The 20,112-nt window shown below is 25.8% G+C and overlaps 4 protein-coding genes and 1 long non-coding RNA gene across 9 annotated transcripts; 3 read left to right on the top strand and 2 right to left on the bottom strand.

Annotated features, from left to right (window-relative positions):
- The first annotated feature begins 185 nt into the window (after window positions 1–185).
- Window positions 186–3,140, top strand: LOC100866021 (15-hydroxyprostaglandin dehydrogenase [NAD(+)]). 2 transcript variants are annotated; one of them, XM_086907913.1, is made up of 6 exons: window positions 186–882; window positions 1,078–1,201; window positions 1,858–1,964; window positions 2,115–2,288; window positions 2,564–2,694; window positions 2,920–3,140. In XM_086907913.1, the coding sequence occupies exons 1-6, from the start codon at window positions 790–792 to the stop codon at window positions 3,092–3,094; spliced, it is 804 nt and encodes a 267-aa protein (XP_086764039.1). In that variant the 5' UTR covers window positions 186–789; the 3' UTR covers window positions 3,095–3,140. The 2 variants fall into 2 exon arrangements, with proteins under 2 accessions (XP_086764039.1, XP_086764040.1); XM_086907914.1 differs by having other exon boundaries at window positions 276–882; window positions 1,078–1,205; window positions 1,862–1,964.
- A 3,218-nt stretch (window positions 3,141–6,358) lies between these two features.
- On the top strand, window positions 6,359–11,210 carry LOC147657660 (15-hydroxyprostaglandin dehydrogenase [NAD(+)]). 2 transcript variants are annotated; one of them, XM_086907911.1, is made up of 7 exons: window positions 6,359–6,975; window positions 8,481–8,641; window positions 8,718–8,844; window positions 9,079–9,185; window positions 9,285–9,458; window positions 9,759–9,913; window positions 10,008–11,210. In XM_086907911.1, exons 1-7 carry the CDS (start codon window positions 6,960–6,962, stop codon window positions 10,240–10,242), a joined length of 975 nt encoding a protein of 324 aa, XP_086764037.1. In that variant the 5' UTR covers window positions 6,359–6,959; the 3' UTR covers window positions 10,243–11,210. The 2 variants fall into 2 exon arrangements, with proteins under 2 accessions (XP_086764037.1, XP_086764038.1); XM_086907912.1 differs by lacking the exon at window positions 6,359–6,975 and adding an exon at window positions 7,985–8,119.
- LOC147657661 (uncharacterized) lies at window positions 7,943–9,429 on the bottom strand. Its single transcript, XR_015291996.1, has 3 exons — window positions 9,302–9,429; window positions 8,445–8,977; window positions 7,943–8,139 (listed from the first exon to the last, which is right to left on the bottom strand). It is a non-coding gene; the product is annotated as an uncharacterized LOC147657661 (long non-coding RNA).
- Window positions 10,842–16,911, bottom strand: tral (LSM14 family protein trailer hitch). Of its 2 annotated transcripts, none has more exons than XM_086907909.1 (7): window positions 16,676–16,911; window positions 15,506–15,660; window positions 15,064–15,352; window positions 13,785–13,986; window positions 13,387–13,668; window positions 12,856–13,035; window positions 10,842–12,753 (listed from the first exon to the last, which is right to left on the bottom strand). In XM_086907909.1, the coding sequence occupies exons 1-7, from the start codon at window positions 16,794–16,796 to the stop codon at window positions 12,453–12,455; spliced, it is 1,530 nt and encodes a 509-aa protein (XP_086764035.1). In that variant the 5' UTR covers window positions 16,797–16,911; the 3' UTR covers window positions 10,842–12,452. The 2 variants fall into 2 exon arrangements, with proteins under 2 accessions (XP_086764035.1, XP_086764036.1); XM_086907910.1 differs by having other exon boundaries at window positions 15,169–15,352; window positions 16,676–16,896.
- Cyt-c1 (Cytochrome c1) lies at window positions 16,907–20,030 on the top strand. 2 transcript variants are annotated; one of them, XM_012483539.2, is made up of 9 exons: window positions 16,907–17,294; window positions 17,430–17,547; window positions 18,119–18,169; window positions 18,403–18,551; window positions 18,638–18,770; window positions 18,956–19,120; window positions 19,267–19,380; window positions 19,466–19,600; window positions 19,686–20,030. In XM_012483539.2, exons 2-9 carry the CDS (start codon window positions 17,476–17,478, stop codon window positions 19,803–19,805), a joined length of 939 nt encoding a protein of 312 aa, XP_012338993.1. In that variant the 5' UTR covers window positions 16,907–17,294; window positions 17,430–17,475; the 3' UTR covers window positions 19,806–20,030. The 2 variants fall into 2 exon arrangements, with proteins under 2 accessions (XP_012338993.1, XP_012338994.1); XM_012483540.2 differs by having other exon boundaries at window positions 17,196–17,294; window positions 18,122–18,169.
- Window positions 20,031–20,112: the final 82 nt, after the last annotated feature.

Genomic DNA, 20,112 nt, shown 5'->3' with positions numbered 1-20,112 from the left:
ACAAGAATAATTTAAAATGAATATTAAATTTTAACTTGTATAAAATTATAAGAAAATTGCTAAAATAAGAATAACAAAAAAGACTTAATATTAAATATTAAACTAATATGAAGCGAAAATGAGAGAATCTACTATCAAATTATATTATAATTTATCTAAAACGAAAAGGAAGAGAGAAGTTAGTTAAAACAACATCGATTCAACAATTTTTTAGACAATAACAAATCAAAACATGTATTGCAATGAATAATTTGCGCAAATAATGTAAAACACTCGCCAATCATCATGACGTGTAAAATAGGTCGAAGATCATGACATGAAAGCAGCAAGTTTTTTTCTTATCATCTTTGATAGAAACCTTCCAATGTATCGCGACCAACGACTACTAAAATTCTGACAGTTTCGCTCTCGTTTCTCTCTGAAAATAACAATTTTATCCTTTCACGCTTCTAATTTCTATCTTTGTAAATGAATCGAAATAGTAAAAATTGTACGAAATTGTTCCATGAAAGTTTCAAATTTAACATATCGAATATTAAATCGATCAATTCTATTGGAAAGATAAAAGATATTCTTAGGTTATAAAAAAGTTATTTATATTATTTGAAGTGTACGATTAATAAAGTGGAAGATTGTATCTTTTGAAAAAAAAGGGAAAGTGTCATCGAAGTATACAATAAATAGAAGAAGTGTATACAAAAGATTTGTATCGAAAGATTTGTTATGGTTATTTATTATTAAGATTTCTGCTTTTTTTTAAAGAAGAAAGAGTTAATATAAAGAAAAAATATGCAGATCAAAGATAAAAGAGTTATCATGACAGGAGTGGCAAGTGGGTTAGGTTTGACTATTAGCAGAGAATTGCTGAGAAATGGTGCATCTGTAAGTAATTAATAAAATAAATGAAAAAATATATTTTTAAAATATTTCATAGATCAATTTGCATGAAATAATACATCTAGATTTTTAGAATAAAATGTTTCATATGAGAATCTAAAACATATAAATAAAAATGTTTATGAAACATTTAAATAATTTAATACACGAATATGCTAATTTTTAGAAAAATGATTTTAGATAATAGCGATGATAGATACCGAAGAATCAGGGAAGGAAACAGTGGATATATTAAATAAGGAATTCGGACGCAACCGTACTATATTCTATCATTGTAACATTGCAAACAATTCTGAATTCGATGGTATCTTTTATAAATTTTATTTAATCTAAAATTAGATAAATTAAAAGAAATTCGATAAGAAATAAAAATTAATAGATAAATATCTATTCAAAGAAGAATAAAAATAAGAATTATAGAAACAATAAAATTTATAGATTTATAATATTAATAATATTAATAAAAAATTTCTATGTCAAAATTTAATATTAGTGTCACTTATTTTTAAGATTAATATCTTAATCAAAGTACACCATTTATAAATTATCAATAATCCACAAAAAATTTTGTATAGGCCATATATTTAAAGATTACTTTTATTAAAATAAAGTACTACAAAATTTAATTGCAAAGTTAATATTTTATATTTTATAAGAAATAAATATGTTTATTGTACAATAGTACATTTATTTTAGTAAAAATAATCTTTTTATAAAATGTACAAAAACTTTTGGATAATAGATGGATAATGGATAATAGATAAAACATGATTGATGTTGACAATATAATGATTTCTTTATAAAATGTACAAAAATTTTTATGGATAATAGATAAAACATAATTGATGTTGATAATATAAAATGTCTCTGTACATAATAGAGATACTGAACTGTACAATTAATATTACATGTGTAAACATTTGAAAAAAATTCTAATTCTTTTTAATTTTTTATTAATAGATACGTTTAAAAAAGCTGTGAAGACACTTGGTGGATTAGAAATTTTAGTAAATAATGCTGATATAATGAACGAAACTGATTTCATGAAATCTATTGACATAAATGTGGTAAGCAAAAATGTTATTTTTTGTAATGCAATCCAAGATATAACAAAAAGATTAAATAAAGCACTTGTTTATTCTTTTTTAGGATATGATATAGAACATGTAAAAATATCTTTATGATTGCAATTCATTAATTGAGAACATTTTGCTTAGACTTCAGTGATTCGTGCAACGCTTCTAGGAATCCAACAAATGCAAAAGGACCTCGGAGGCAAAGGAGGCGCTATAGTAAACATATCATCTTTGGCTGGTCTCTATGCTGCACCTCAACTACCAGTATACTCAGCCACGAAACATGCTGTGGTTAGCTTCAGTCGTTCTTTTGCGGTAAGTTTTTCACAGAGAAACATCATTCTCAAGTTTCTAAAATTTTATTCTCAATTTTCCAAGACTTTGAGTAATATTTTACAAGCATGATTAAGTATTTTCTCTTAATGCCTGCTAAATTATTTCTGATTCAATTCTAAGTCTATATCAATACTTTATTAATTCAGTAATTTAATAGTTCTTTTATTTATTCGTTATAAAGATTTGATGCAATGAAATCCTATGAACATTCTGATATTAATGTTAATAATTTTAATATAAGTTTGATTTTGCAGCAACCATATCATTATAAAAGAACTGGAGTAAAAATACTAGTCATGTGCCCTGAACTTCCTCAAATTATCGATGTGAAAAATTTAGAGAACAACATTCCACATGATGATGTAATACAGAAGTATTTTAGAAGGTATTTTAATATAGAAAAATATTTGGCACATATTTCAGACAGAGTAGATCTCCATTTATTGATGTTCTAAATGCAAAAATATAATTTCATTTTTGCATTTAAAAATCCTCTAAAAATGTTTCAAAAAATGGAGAAACTTAGAAGCTTTTCTATTTTTTTATTATTGTTATTATTACTATTAAAATATTATAATACACAATCTATTAAAGTATTTCTTTATATCAGAATGCTCAGTGTCGCGCACGGATTAGTTTACGTGTTGAGGTGCGCCCAGAATGGAAGTATTTGGATCAGTGAAGATGGGAAACCTGTGTACGAAATACAACTATTCGATAGTTTACCACAAAAGAATGATGATTCCATATTGGATGAAAATGAATCTGAATTGCAGATAAATTAAACTGTCGATACTTGTAAATAAAGATAAGTGTTTTGTACACAATGTATATTGTTTTCGATGTTGTTTTTTTATTTATTGATAATTATCAAAAATTCATATATTTTCATATATGAATGAAAATACTTCAAATATACGAGAAATATAATGATTCTCAAATCATATATTGTAATCTTCTTTTCTATAATATGGAATAATATGGAATAGTAATTGTTATTGGATTTGAGAATCATTGTACGTCTCATTGCTTGAGCTACTCTACTTAATTCGTTTGTATAAGAAAATTTGATTATGTCTAAGAATATTTTGAATTGACAATAATTAAAAAATAAAGTTGAAAGCAAAATTTTTTATTCTTAATTTTTATTTTGATTTGAAAAATTATTTTTTAATTTTTGGATATCTATAGAATATAGAAATAAATAAATAAATAAATATATATATTTGTGTATACATTTATTTATCTATTCAAATAAAAAAAGATTTGTCTTACTTATATCCTAATAATAATTGAGATTGAAATTTCTCATAAATTATTTGATTCTTCTATTATCTTTAATGAGTTAAGAATGCATCCGGTAAATATAGATAAGAAAACATCTATCAAAATGATTATGTTGAATACAATTATCGAATTTTCTCTTCTCTCTCTCATGATCGTAAATATATTCGAAATAAATAAATATTTAAAAAAAAAAATTCTATATATATATATAATAAAAAATATAATAATATATATATTGCAATATAATAATGTTTAATCAACTACTTGTTCAAAACTTGAGATGATTCCACAAATTTTTTATGAAAAAATAAAATATGTAAGTGATATATAAAAATTTAAAATAAAAATGTGTAGATTAATAAAAATATATGATATGCTGTTAGATTTATTTTATAAAATTTCTTGTTTATCAAATTAAAAAATAAAAAAAAGATTTATATCAAATTGTTCCTATAAATTCAACAGATTTTAATTTTATAATTTTATTAAAGATTAATTCAAAGACCTACCACGAATATCGAATAATCTTTAAATAATTATAGACATTTCTCTATATTTTTTCAAAGAAATTGCTATGTAGTATACATACAAAAAAAATTTAATCGAGAAAAGATTATTAAACATTTAATTGTTATTAAACATTAAACTGTTTGGGGTATATTCTTTGTGGTGCAAAAAAATATTTTACCAACGCCACAATATTAGTTTACCAAAGACCATTCTAGATTTGATTACCGAAATATCATTTTGATTCGCTTGAACTTTAATTCGAATCTTTTATGATATATATGAAAAAAAAAAAAGAACAAACATTTGAACTAAGAAATAATTAAATTCGTTTCTTCTGATACTTCTGGCGACATCTATCAATTGTAAAGTTACTTAACTATAAATTCACTAAAAATTTGAAGTTACAACAGTGTTTTCCAATTTTTATTTCAATTATTTTATTTCTCTTTTGTAATATTCTCCACACGGAATAAGAAATAATCTAATATGCCTGTAAAATATGATGTATTCATATTAAAATAAATAAGTTATCAATTAAAAATAATAACTTATTAGCAGCAACTCTCTAAAAAATATTTTCGTAGATTAAAAATCTTACTAATGTCTTCTAAGAAAATCTAAGTATTTCACAAAAATTATAATTTTAATTAAAAAAATTTTACGTAAATCTATCGAAGCAAATAAAATTATCAATAAAATTATATTTATATTTATGATATTAAGTTCGAATCAACAATAAAATATTTATAAAAGATTTGACGTAGCCTCATTTGAAAAAGTGATTATTTTGTGTATTTAATATATACGTAGTTACACCGTTTGATACGAAACAAAATTGTTATACGATTGGTTATAAAAGAGGAAAAAAAAAAAAAAAAGTCAGGTCGAGTGAACGATAACCCAATACCAGTTTTTTACCATTTAAAATCTACAAAGATATCAAGAAATAAGTATAACACTAGTCAATAATACTTATCTCGAAAGAATGAGCATTTATCGTTACAGAATAATAAATACAAATTAAAAAATAATTTTGAAAAATACCATTTTTTGGTATAAAATACTAATGAAAGTTTGATATTAATTGAATTTATCATCGATATGAAATTTAAATAATAGAAATTTTTTTAAGAGACTAGATTTAATAGATTTCTTTTATAATTTATAATTTATATTTCCCTATTTTTTTAAATATAGATGATTAAAAATAAAAATGAAAAAAAATAAAATTGCAGAATAATGATAAAATTATATGAAAAAAACAAAAAAATGCAGTGAATAATTTAAAACGAAAATTATTTTTAAAAGGAATTTTGATTGTAAAATCTATTTTTAAATCTAAAAGTGACGTAAAACATTTTTTTCACTATTTTATAATAATAAACTTATGAAAAATACGAATAAACAATTTATAAATATTTATCTATTTATAAATATTTTCCAAAGTACTTTCGAACGAAATGAATGAAAGTGAATGTTAATTTTGATTGTTTGTTGTGTCGTGATTTATTATCTCTATTCTTTGAATATATAAATCTTTATCGAACGTTATTGAACGTTATTATTATTTTAAATATAAATTGCACTAAATAATTGGTGCCATAATTATCAACAATATACATATATAGCGCGTCATTATATCAGAACAAGCATATAGTATGGAACAAAATTGATAAGAAATAACAGTACTTCGAACGATCATTATAATTATCTTTCTTTTTCATCTTTTTACAACAATTGCAAAATTTATTAAACATGTCCATACTTTAAGAAAATTATTTTCAAATATTTATAAAGTTATTCCTTTTTTTTAATTTTTCTATCGTGATATAAAATTAAAAGCACAATATTATGATGTAAGATGCTATATTTCTAATTATTTAACAAAAGGAAAAAAACGAAAAAAAGGGAAAAAAAAATGAAATGAAAGAAAAATAAATTGAAAAGAAAGATAAACAAAAGAAAAAATTAAAAAACAGAGACAGACAAAAAAAGAGAAAAAGAAAAGATAAATGAACGAAAATGAAACGATAAACTGAAACAAAAGAAAATAATATAAAAAGAGGAGAAGAAAACGAATCGAATTCGCATTGTTTCCAGTTTATCAAACGGAGTGAAGTTCAGTGCAAAAACCGATTCTTACTGGATTCAGGGTGTGCCTGGAACGCGTGGATTCGCCTCAATTTATCGTGAATTTATGATAGATTAAATGCTCTTTTTTTCGATAACAGGTCGGAAAGCACGAGCTGCGCATACGTCGTCGGTTTATCGCAACTGCACGCCACACGACACGCGCGGAAACTACGCTTTCCAATACGATTTGTGATGTATATAGTGAATATAGTTTATTACAAAAGAAAAAAAAAAACACACAAAGAAAAAATAAAAAGGGGATCGTGAAAAATTAGATCAAGAGAGAAAATGTTGACAGAAGAAAAAGAAAGCAAGATAGAAGGAGAGATGAAGAAGAAAAAGGGAAAATAATGAGAGAGATGATAGAAAAAGAAGAAGAAAGAAGAAGAAAGGAGCAACTAAAAAAAAAAAAGTAGAAAAGAAAAAAAAATTCATAAAAAAGAAAGAAAAACAGAGAAAAGAAAGAGAGAAAATGAGAAAAGAGAAGATAAAAGAAAAAGAAAATGAGAGAAGAAAAAAAGAATAGATTAGAAGAAAAGAACCAAAGAAAGTAAGGAAAAGGAAGAAAAGAGAATAAGAAAAAAGAGAAAATTAGGGAAAAAGAAGAAGAGAAAATGAGAAGAGATAAAATAAAAAAAAAAAGATGATGATAAAGAAGAAAAGATAAAAAAGTAAAAATAAAAAAACAAGAAACGAAAATACATAAAAAATGAAGAAAATATGCTGATTTTGATAAGTATTATATATTTTCTCATATAAAAATCATTGATAAGATAATCATTATTTCTATCTAATAAAAAAATGAATTAACTAACATATTAAGATTTTTTTAATCATCTTTCTCAAAGATAAAAAAAGATAAGTCAAGAAAAATATTTAGATCGATCTTAATTCTCGTTTATAAAAAAGCCCATAAAATATAAAATTCTATTGAATATAGAATTTTTTTCGTGAGGTCGTTGCACTATATTTGTATTCTTAGAATTAAAATCACGTAATATCGTTGAGTAATCAAAGATCAATATTACGTGATGCCTACGATATTAAAATAATCTTGCCAAAGAATTTATTTTTAATTCTGCAAAATTTATTAGAAAATATGATGTAATAGGAAAATATTGAATTTAATAATAACTTGTTTTTCAATAAAAAATTTAAAAAATTAATATTATTTTCAATAATGCTATAAATGTCAAGTTTTATTTAAAAACTTGATCATTTTATCTGCGCAAAAATTGAACGATGATATATAAGAAAGAAAAAAGAAATTCAAGTTCAAATTAAATTTTATCATGAAATTTAAATCAAAAATCCCCATTGATATATCTTAATGATATTTCTTACCTGTATATATTTTTTAATTGCATACAACCAGGAATAAATTAGAAGTTTATCGACGGACTGCCATTATTCAAGTACGATGTAATTGCGTTTATCGCGAGGGCAGACGCCGCTTTAACGTAGAAACTTTTTTCGAACGAGCGCGCGATACGAGTCCGCATCTGAATTAATTACTTTCTATGTCAAGGGTTAATTAGAGATTCTATTATATATTATATACTATCGACTGTTCGAGATTCATTATCCATCATAAAAAAAATAAATAAATAAAGTAAGGAGAAAAATGATTGATCCCCTCTCACCATCTATCCACGAAACACTCTTAATGATAAAAATTGTATGTTTCATTTATATATACGTACTGTGGCGTTTGTAGAAATCATTATGACAGCTCGTTGTGAGTATAAATACGATCAACGAAAACCGATCAAACTTCAGTAGAACGAGACACATTGAACTATCTTGTGCTCTTCAATTCTGGTTACTTAACACTATCTCGTATATTCGATTCAGTTGTGATTTCCTTCGAATAAAAATGGGTACGTTTCTCTGCGTACTCCTAGAATCAATGAAATAAACAATATTTTCAGAACACCGTTCAGTCGAATGATTTCAGTTTAATTGATCAATAAAAATAACGTTTTAGATAGAATTTTTCAACTTGTTCAAATAATTAAATTAATTAATTATTTTCATAAATATAGAATATATATCTGTAACAAAAACAAATGATTTTAACAAACAATTTTGTTAAGTTGGAGAAAGAAATTAATTATAACACATAGTAAAATGTTATAGTATTGAAGCGATATAATTGATTTAAATATTTTCTAATTTATATTAAGAATTTTTATGCAACTTTACCATGATAAGATGATATATTGAATGTAAATTTTGCAGAGAACGAGAATAATAAAAGAAGACAATCTTCCGCATCCGAGAAAGCGAAGGAAATAGAGGCAATATACGGTCTCGTTTCTGGTAAGAACGTGCTCATAACTGGTGGATCTACGGGCTTAGGAAATGCATTTATGAATCATTTTTTGAAACACGGTGCGAATGTAAGTGTTTTTTTTAAATTAATTCCAAAAATATGCTAAAATTTCAACTTATCATTTAATTTGAATAAATTTTTAGAAAATAACTATATTAGATATTGACAAGGAAATCGGTAAGCGAATAGAACTGAGTGTAGAGAAATCCTGCGGAGAAAAAAAAGTGCACTTCATTCATGCTGATGTTTCCAATCACGAACTTATGACTGGTGAGTGTTAAATGTAGTATTATATGTAGAAATCAATTTGTAGATAACGCATTGATAAATTTTTATGGCTCACAAATCATCATTAAGTAATGATTTAATCATTAAGTGTCGAAGATGTTGATTGGAGCTTGATCTAAAAACAAAAAAAAATATATTAATTTAATATTAATTAATTAATATAAACTTGTTCTGATATCTGGCTTTCAATTTATAATATTTTTGTAAAAATTATAGCGGCTTTTGAGGAAGCTTTGAATTTTATGGATGATATTGACATTGTCATAAATAATGCTGGTATTTTGGATGAACGAAGATGGGAAAAAGAAATAGCAGTTAATATTGTAAGTGATAAAGAGATTGTTTTATTGTCCATTTGTGTGTGTATGTATCTTTATTTTTTTTAATGAGAAATCATAATATTCTTGTATTTGATATCATAGGGAGGAATGGTTCGTACCGCATTATTAGCTATAAAATATTTGAGCAAAAACCAACTTGGACATGGAGGAACTTTGGTGAACGTTAGTCAACACATAGATATTAAAAGCACTGCTCAACTTCCAATTTACACGGCCACCAAACATGCCATGATTGGACTCTCACAATCTCTCGCGGTAAATTTATTGTTGCTTTAAATTATACATACTTTTCTGAGTTTTACTTTTCTTAATACTAATTCTATATTCTATAAAAAGAAAAAAAATATTAATATCATTTTCATTGAATTTTTTAAGAAGATGCTAAATAATTAATTAATTAATTATTTAAAATATTTCGTTTTAGATAATACCATAATACCATGTTGAATACTGCTTTTTTTTCTTTGAATTTTAGAATCAGTCTTCAAAACACACATAATAAAAATGTCTGAATAATAAGAATATAATTTAAGGATAAATTTGAATTTATTTTAGGAATCTTACCAAATTGAAAAGACTGGTATTCGTGTGATAACGTTATGTCCTGGGCTGACAGAAACTGCACTTACAGTGGATAGCCCAAATAAATTACTTTCTCGCGTTATGAAGGCAGACTTCGTAAAAACCCTCGAACAACTATCAATACAAACGTAAGTTTTTCTTTTCTTTCAATTTTTATTTAAAAAAAAAAAAAATTAAATCAAAAAGAAAAAAACCAATTTTAATCAAGTCTTCCCTCTACAGTCCATATGTGGTAGCTCAAGGTTTAATGTCGATCTTGAGAGTCGCAGAATCTGGTAGTATATGGGTAATTGAAAATGGTCGGACTCCGTACGAAGTTTATGTACCAAATCCACGTAGTTTGCGACGTACATATAAAAACAATTTTACAGTGGTTGAAACCAAAGTAGGGACAAGAGATCATCCTATAAGAGAAGTTTGCGATAATACACTGACAGGTCTGATGAGCTGCGCTTGACATATAACGCTGGAACATAAGTGGCCATGATGATCTGCGTTCTCCAAGAAGTTCTAAGGGTTGAGATCGCAATGACTTTCTGTCCTTTCGTTTGAATAATTCCCCAAAATACGATAAAGCTGAGGAATTGCAAGTGGAAAGTTGAAGTGACGAATGATCAAATCGAATTTTCTTCGATCACTTAAAAGTAATTGAGGAAAAGAGGTTCAAGCTGCTTGGTATTTGTTAGTCATTGATACAATGTTAAGTATTTATACAGATAATGCACGCGTATACACATGATGTTTTGTATATAAATCAATCGCCATCATATTTAAGAAGTTTCTTAATTAATTAAATTGTTGATAATAATGATATGACTTGGTTCCTTATACGATCAAGTCTTTTTTTATTTCTTAAATCTTTGTTCTGCAAATATCATTTTACAAGTGTTATTACTTTTTTTTATTTTTTTTTTATTTTTTTTATTTTTTTTTTATTTTTTTTTATTTTTTTTTATTTCTGCCAAGCAATTTATTCACATGTACGAAAAACGCAAGAATAATTGACAAATATTACCTGAATAAATGTTTCTCGAAGTAATTAGTGGGCTTAAAGAGTACAACAAACATTATTTTATTACTTCAGTATTATTCAGCATTGGGAATCACAATATCCGCTGTACAAAACAAAAATTCATCATCGGAAAACCACATATACCGTGCATTTCTTTACACGAGTAATGCATAAAACTTAAAAGTTATATTTCTTCTTTCCCCATATTCCTTTCTATTTTACTTATCTTTATTCATATATGATTTATACTTTTTTTTTTTTGTAGTTTTACCTTACTTTGCAACTTTACTGATAGCTTATGGAGGTTTTCAATTTATATGCAACTAAATCTCATGTTATGTATGTATATATCTGTATACGTTTGGGACTCCATACGAGCCATAAGAAAATAACAGTCGCAAATAATATACTTATTCTGCCTTTCTTTTTTACGTCTTATATTTTTAAGGACATTATCATGCTTTTAGAGTCTTACTCTCGCAACGCTACTCGCGATCGGCGCACAACGTTCTCGTACATCAAACGATTTCTTCGAGACTCGAAGATATTAAACGCAGTCGAACTACAAGAAGGCATTCGCACTCCCATTTTCTCTTTCACTAGCATACCACGTTCAATATTTCAAAAATTAATAGTCAATACAATCGATGTACGATTCGGCCTTGCGTGCGCACGCGTATCTCTATGAATCATACAAAATCAATCTTTTTTTTTTTATTTTTTTTTATCTTTTTTTTCTTTATATAAGGAACAATTTAACGTTCCTGTTCGAAAATCAAAACCCCCTGGTAAATACGTGAGTAAAATAATTATTTCAGCTTAATTCGCATACACGGTCATCATAAATAAATAAAGTTTTGACTGTTCCAAATAACCATAATATTGTCCTACTCTATTTTGCGATTTACGCATGTTTTATTATTTCTGTTTTTCTAATTTTTCTTTGTTCGATTTTTATTCACGAGAAAAGAATAATTACTGCTTTATTTCTCGATTCCACAAAATCATAACACATGCAACGCGAAAAATTATTTAGTCATTTTTTCTTGTTTTTTTTTTTTCCATCTTCACGTTCTATTCTTTTACGTTGTGTTACAAAAATTTCCTTGAGATTCTCTTTCACTTAATCGGAGTTGCATGCTTGTCGAATTAATTAATAGTATACAAACAAAAGCTCAACTGAAAATTTAAAACTTGGTTTTTCATATATGTTTGTTTGCAAATATACGTTTGTTTCTACCGTCCGGCGTGTATTGTACTTAATTACATTCAGAAGCATTTGACGATTCCTTAATTTGTAGGACATGATGGTTTTGAATATCGAGTTTTCGAAAATTAACTACTTATAGCAATAAGATTCATTTTTATTTGTCCAGAAATTCTAAACGCAGGATCTGCAAAGCACTGATTAGTTTCCTATATTCCTGCGTGATAATACAAAAAACTCACAATAAAGTTCTCTCAAAGAACTTTTTCTGTTTTTTTTTTTGTTTTTTTTTTTGTTTTTTTGTTTTTTTGTTTTTTATCTCTTAATTCCTTTCTTTCAATCTTTCTTTTTGAAACTCGAATTCAAATCAGTCCATAAGGGCAGAGCACGTATCGTAAAAATCTTAATCTAAAGTGAATACTTATATATATAGTAGTGCGTTGTTCATTCAAAAAGATACAACGCGACTATTCTGCTGTGATTGAGTAGCAGATTGTTCGTTGGTCGTGCGATTTTGACTGCCAGGATTATTTTGCTGTTGTTGGTTACCAGGTTTACGATTTCCACCTCTGGAACCTCTATAACCACCTCGGAAACCAGAACCACCAGCACCACCACCTCGATACATGCCTCCCATTCCACGATTATAATAACCGCGTCCACGAAAACCACCGCGTCTCGTTGACGCTACACCAAATGTTTCAGAGTTCAATTTGCGCTCTGTCCTCCAGTCTGTACGTTGGAATCGTCTATATAAAAAAAAAAAAAAAAAAAAAAAAAAAATGATTTTTTTTATATATTTTAATTATAAAATTTATAATAATTATTGTAACACAAGTTTCTTGGCTCACCCTTTACTTCTTTCCACTGCTTCGCAACTGATGTTATCAAAGAACGATTTTGATTTGTCATAATGAACTATCTCAGGTTCTTCTTCTGGTTCACCTTCACCTGCTCCAGTTTCATTACCACTATCATCCTTCTTTTCATTATCAGCACCAGAATCAATTTTCGTTTTTGCTAATTGAGATCTAAAATGCATAATATAAAAATTTACTTTGTAATTTTCAAATATTTTTTAAATATATAATTTTATGACATAAAATAATGCATATGTCGATGCACTGCGTAAACAAAGCACGTATAATATGAATACATGTTGCTTTAAAGACACATAACATTGATTTTGCATGGTATTCACATTTGTCATTTCATATTTACTTGAAATAAACCTGGTTTAACCATGCTGTGTGTGTGTGTGTGTGTGTGTGTGTGTGTGTGTGTGTGTGTGTGTGTGTGTGTGTGTGTGTGTGTGTGTGTGTGTGTGTGTGTGTGTGTGTGTGTGTGTGTGTGAATATATTTGCAAAAATATATATATATACCTTAATTCTTCGAACTCAGTATTAGCTTGTTCAAAATCATAATCATTATCGAATTTCAGTGTATTCTTGGGTTTGGCACCAGCATTACCAGGTTGATTTCTAAAACCACCACGACCTCTTCCTCTGCCACGCATATTTCCACGATTCATCCATCCTCCACGATTTCCGCGACCACCTTGAGCATGTGTGCCTTGACCTTGAAGTTGACCATCTTGTTTCATTGTATCACGTTTTCCATCATTATATTGTGATACAGTACCTCCTGTTTTATTACCACTATGGCTGAAAATAATATATAAAATTATATATTATGAGAATATCATTAATATTTAATTAAAAAATTATACTTTTTAAACATTAAATTTAATTAAGTATTTTGAAAATAATATATACTATACCTATCGTGATCACGTCGAGCAGGTTGAATAGTTCTTATATTTGTTTTTTCACCAAGCTTGCCAACATTTCCACTCTGCTGTTGTTGTTGTTGTTGTTGATGGCCTACCTGAATACTTTGATCCATAGTTGGACTTTTCCGTGTCAATAAAGATGAAGTTGGAGTTGTTGATCGTGAACCTCCACTAATGAGATCTAATACACCTATGAAAATAAGTTAAAAGAAAATAAGCAAATATTATAATTCTATGAAAACTTAATGTTTAAAAAATATAATTCTAAGATAAAATAATTATTTAAAAATAAGATATAATATAGAAAATATTTAAAAAAGTATATTAGAAATTTCTAGAAGTTAAATCAAAGTATGATTACAAAAATACTACATTAAATATACGTTGCTTAAGAAAATAATCTTAAAAAACGATTTCTACCTGAAATTTCAACTGTTCTTGCTATTATGTTACTTGCTAGTGCATAATGCTTCTAACACTATTAAAATGAAATTTAAATGCATATTTAAAATAAAATTATAAATTACAAACGCGATATATATATAAAAAAATTTCATGCATATTCTTTTAGTAAAATACAAAAACTATTAAAAACTATTAAAAACAAATTTGCATAAATATATTATATAAAATACATTTAACCTAAGCAAATCATAGCAAATTGAAAATACTACATTATTGTAACATTATTATTTTAAATATTTATCGCCAATATAACATTAAACATTTATTTTAAAAAAATCACACACATTAATATAAATATTAAATCATCTATTATGCTATTTGAAATTTATTTAAATAAATTTTGAAATTAATATTATTAAGTATTAAAAAGGCATATATCACTATGAAAGCATAAATAATACAATCATGAAAGCAAATCATATTAAAGCATTATTGAATATTTGTTAATAAAAATCATATATTCTATATACATATTTTTAAATATGTACAAATGTATCATATAAAGAATACTCAAGCATTCAATATTAAATTTTTCATTTAAATTTATAATATAAAATTGAGAAGCAAATTAAATAAGTCACAATAAAAATATAATTCACATTACAAGCAAAAATTCATAAGCAGTTAAAAGAAAAAATAAATGAAAGCAAGTATTTTATAGATATTTTCAAGTGTATCATATATAGTTAATAATTAATAAAGGAAATTTTTTGATTTCACAAGTATAGTTAGCAAGCATTACCAGAGAAGAAGCAGCAAGCATGCCATTGGCAAGGGATAGTTCATAGCAAAAACAGTTTACCATCTTCCAGAGATTGGTCTTTTGGTAATGGGTCGACATTGGCCGTCGGTAGTGAGTTTGGGATAGAGATGGCATTGGGTTCAGCAGAGCCCAAGCTCAACTCACTTGGCTGTTTATTTATTGGTCCACGAGGATCTCTAGAAGTTGGCATTCCCATTACAGGTCCCATGGTGCCCATTGTCATGCCATAAGGTGTTCCATATTGTCCACCCATTGGACCCATCATTGGATGAGCATAACTAGGTTGTGGTTGGTATGATTGCTGACTCATAGACGGTTGTACCGTCATCTATAAATAATTAGAATTATTTAGTAATCATATATGAAATTATATTGATTTTATTATTTAATATTAATATTATTTATTATAATAATTTAATTTAAAAAATATTAATATTTTTTTATTTAATTATAATAAAAAATATATATATATTATAATTACCTGCACAATAGCTGGATCATTTGGAATAGAACTGACATTGTTGACAACTCTAATATCTTTAATATCTGAACCACGGAATAAAATGTATTCATATACTTGATTCTGTGGTGCCACTGGAAGTTGTGTTTCTCTATCCTCAGTCCCAAAAGAACGTACTATATTATAAAAAAAAAATATTTAATATTTTGATAAAATAATCACATTTTTAAGATTAAATAATTTTGAAACTAAATATAAGAGTTGTTCCATAATTTGCTATTATTATCAATATAGATTATAAAACTATATATAAAATAAAAATATATAATATCTCATGTAATATAAATAATATTTAAAATTTAATAATACAAATAATTTGAAATCTATATTATGAAATTTAAATGTAACGACTTATGAGAATAACTGTAATATGACTAAAAAAAAAAGGACGAAAGACATAAACAGGACAAGTACAAAACACAAACATTCTATATAATGTTGGATGTAACGGTTTTTAATATAATTTCATATAATAATAACTATTATATTAAAGAAAATATTGTATTTTAATTATATGCAATTTTAAATATGCAATTTTTAAATTTTGTTATTTCACTTCAATTAAATATTGTACAGAAAAAATGAACATTAAATGAGAAAATATTATATAATTAAATATATAGTCATGATATACAATTTTCATAAATTAAAATGAATAATTTAAAACGAAAATGAAAATATATAATTTTGAACAATATTATTTGATATATTTCTGTCTTTATTACCTCTTTTTGTTGAGTATAGGTTGCTATAAATTTGGAAATACTATATAAATATTTAACATATTTATTAAAACTAAAAACACGTTAAACAATGAGATTAATTTTAAAATATATATATTCAAATTACAAATAATACATAAAACACCCGTTATAAATGACGGGTGACCCCGGTTGTTTTGTATCGAAGCTTTACCGGACGAATCAAGTACCGATTGTTCTAAAAGCATTTTCGAATATAACAAATATATAAAAATCGTTAAATTTCCATAAACAATATATAAAAAAAACGATAAAAGTAAAAATATGAACGTAATCGATGAATAAAAAGTAACGAATATTAAAACAAAATAACCGGGAAATAAAGCAGCGGCAAAACTAATTTCGGTATCCATCTTGATTTGAGACTCACCATTAGCTAGAGCAATCGTACATTCTTGAGGATCAACAGTAAAGAGTCGGCCTTCATAACGAATATCTGCTTTCGATATTAAACTAATCTTCGAGCCCAATTCTGGCATTCCTCCGCTCATCTTGAATCTCTTTCTTCTGTACGATGATCGATGTGATATTACAGGATTCACGATACCATCTGACGAAACCACCAGCTGACACCAATGGTCGACAGCGAACTGCCAAGTCTACCAACAGAAATTGCGCATGCGCCACACCCCCCATATATTTAGAAATGATTTACAAATTTCAAATGTAACAAAGTTGAACAAAAATAAAATAATACAAATGAAAAGTAATAAGTCATTATGATAAAGAATATAGTAATATAAATTATATTTTTTTAATTGAATATTGTATACTTCTATTAAATTGAAATACGTTTTAAATATTGTGTTAGAAATTGCGAATAATGCAATCTTTAAATTTAAAAAAATATACTATGTTTGTTAATATTTACATAAATAAAAATATTGCATGCAATTAAAATAAACATTTATTAATAATTTTATCATTTAAATGTTGACCTTATGATATTGGTATGCTTGATTATAGTCGCCTTACATACTAAAAGTTGTGTAAGTACCTTTTGCTTTTTGTCTACTTTGTAAAAGATTTGTGATTGCATATAAAAATATGCAAATATTGATAACAAAATTTTATGAAACATATACAATTACTATTTAACCAGTATATGTATGTTTATTTTATAGATATTTAATTGACTAAGAATCTTTACACATTGTACCTTTGGCCAACATGGCGGCTTCATTAGGACGAGTTTATAAAATCGGTCTTTTGAAATCAAATTATGGAACATTACTCAATCAGGTATGTAATTTAAAAATATAACTTGCTTTTAGATATATTAACTTATTTACTTTAAAAATATCATTCATTATTTAAATGTTATCTTACAAAATTAGTGTATCGAACTTAATGTAGATCTTTTGATGAACTACACAAGTTGTCGGCTGCTATGACATTTTTCTTGGAAAATATATTAATTTTATACTTTGTATCACTTTATCAATTCTAATGAAACATATTTTATAACAGGATAATAATTTCAACAGGATTTTGAAGACATTTTATTTGATGTTATGTAATAGTTATCAGCATACAAAATTATGATGTTGCCATAGCCAAACAAATCTAAGATTTATATGGATAGTTTAAAAATCAAATTTATAACTGAAAATATTTATAATTTTGGATTATTTTAATCATTATACAACTTGCATAATGGATTAAAAAAGATAACATTGAAATTCATGTAAATATTTAGAATTTTAAAATGCAATATTATAAATTTTATTGAATAAGATTATTAAATAAGTTTAAAATAAAAAAATTATATTATAAATTTAAAGTTTTATCTAATATTTAAATTTTAATTTAGCAGGTACATAATTTTTCTACTGCCAAGCAATGGTCTAGAGGCAGAAAAGTGGTATGTGTATTTCTGTAATGAATTCAAGATGCCTTCCTTATTCCCATATTCCTAATGTACAACCAATAATATTTAAACTCATTAAATACATCAATATATGTGTTATATATGTGTGTTCTTATATATTGAACATATATTTATAGTAAGTTTCAGTTATGTCATAATGAATATATATATATATATTTGTATATAAAGAGACTTTTAATATATTTATATAATAATAATAATTACAGCTGTTAGCATGTTTAGGAGTAACAGCTGGAGGTATCAGTGCATTAATTTATGCTTTGGATCAATCTGTAAAAGCTTTTGATATGGTGGCACATCCACCAACTTATAAATGGGGTTTTTATGGAATGTTTAGTGCACTTGATCATAAAAGGTAATAAAAGCCTTATGAGAAGTAAGGAATATAGATTTAATAGTAATATACTTATTATCTTTTATATTATTTTTTCATATTATTAGTCTTCGACGTGGTTGGGAAGTATATAAAAATGTGTGTTCAGCTTGTCATAGTTTACAATATATGGCTTATCGTCATCTTGTGGGTGTTACACATACTGAAGAAGAAGCAAAAGCTATTGCAGCAGAAGTTCAGGTAAATATTTTTAAATAAAATAGAATTGAATAATATAATGAAATATAATAATAATAAATATATAATTGTGTAACTAAAAGTTAAGTAATAAAACAATTTTATTTAAAAAAGTAGTAATATTAATATAGTATTTTAAAGATATTAAAAATATAGTTTATTTTATTTAAAAAAAAATATTAATATAGGTTCAAGATGGTCCTGATGATCAAGGAAATTACTTTATGCGTCCTGGTAAATTATCTGATTATATACCACCTCCATATCCAAATGAAGAAGCAGCTAGAGCAGCAAATAATGGTGCCTATCCACCAGATTTAACATTTATTGTTAATGGAACTGAGCATGGAGAGGTAAAATAATTGAATTTGATTTATTTTTTATATATTGAACTTTATATATTATTTGTTAATTTTACTTAGAACAAATTATTTTTTCTCTATAAAAATATTCTTGAATTCAATATATTATTTATATATTTTACATTATGTATTTTCAGAATTATGTATTTTCATTATTAACTGGATACTGCGATCCACCAGCTGGTATTCCAATAAGAGAGGGTCAATATTTCAATCCTTACTTTGTTGGTGGAGCTCTTGGTATGCCACAAGTAAGTTTATATAATTATTTGAGATATATATATGAAATTTTCTAAAAACTTCTAATTAACTTTTTTTTTTCCTATTATGTTTCAGATTCTTTATGATGAAGTAATAGAGTATGAAGATGGCACTCCTGCATCAGCTTCTCAATTAGCAAAAGATATTGTAGAATTTCTTATGTGGACATCAAATTCAGAACATGATGAAAGAAAGAGACTTACTATTAAGGTAATATTTGGTATTGATATATAAAGAAATAGAAATATATTATAATTATTATTATTATTTTTAAAATTATATAATTATTTTGCAGCTTTTGGGTGTTAGTTCAATAGTAATACCATTATTAGTATATTGGAAGAGACATAAGTGGACAACTGTTAAAAATACTAAAATACTTTTCACTCCGAGACATAAACCTCCACAACAGTAATATAATTACAGTAATAAATAAAGCTACATTAGCTCAAGGAAAATGATCCGACGATGTTAGATTCCCATATTGGAATGTAGTTTTTTACTTTGTTTGAATGTTGCGATATTTACAACAACATAATTGCACTCAAATGATAGACGTTTATTTAACGCGTCAATCGCCTTGTACATATAACTACAATTAATGATATCATCGTCAGATTTAAATAAACTGTTAAACTTATTTAATCATATATTTATTGCCTAAACAAAAATTTCCTGAATGTAAGGAATAAAAAAATTGATTTTAAATAATTTCTAAAGAA

Source organism: Apis florea, unplaced genomic scaffold (assembly GCF_048593485.1).
Source record: "Apis florea isolate Af1SG1 unplaced genomic scaffold, ASM4859348v1 contig_2_pilon, whole genome shotgun sequence".
NCBI lineage: Eukaryota > Metazoa > Arthropoda > Insecta > Hymenoptera > Apidae > Apis > Apis florea.
The sequence above is the reverse complement of the archived record's forward strand: the minus strand, read 5'-3'. Positions and strand labels throughout refer to the sequence as shown.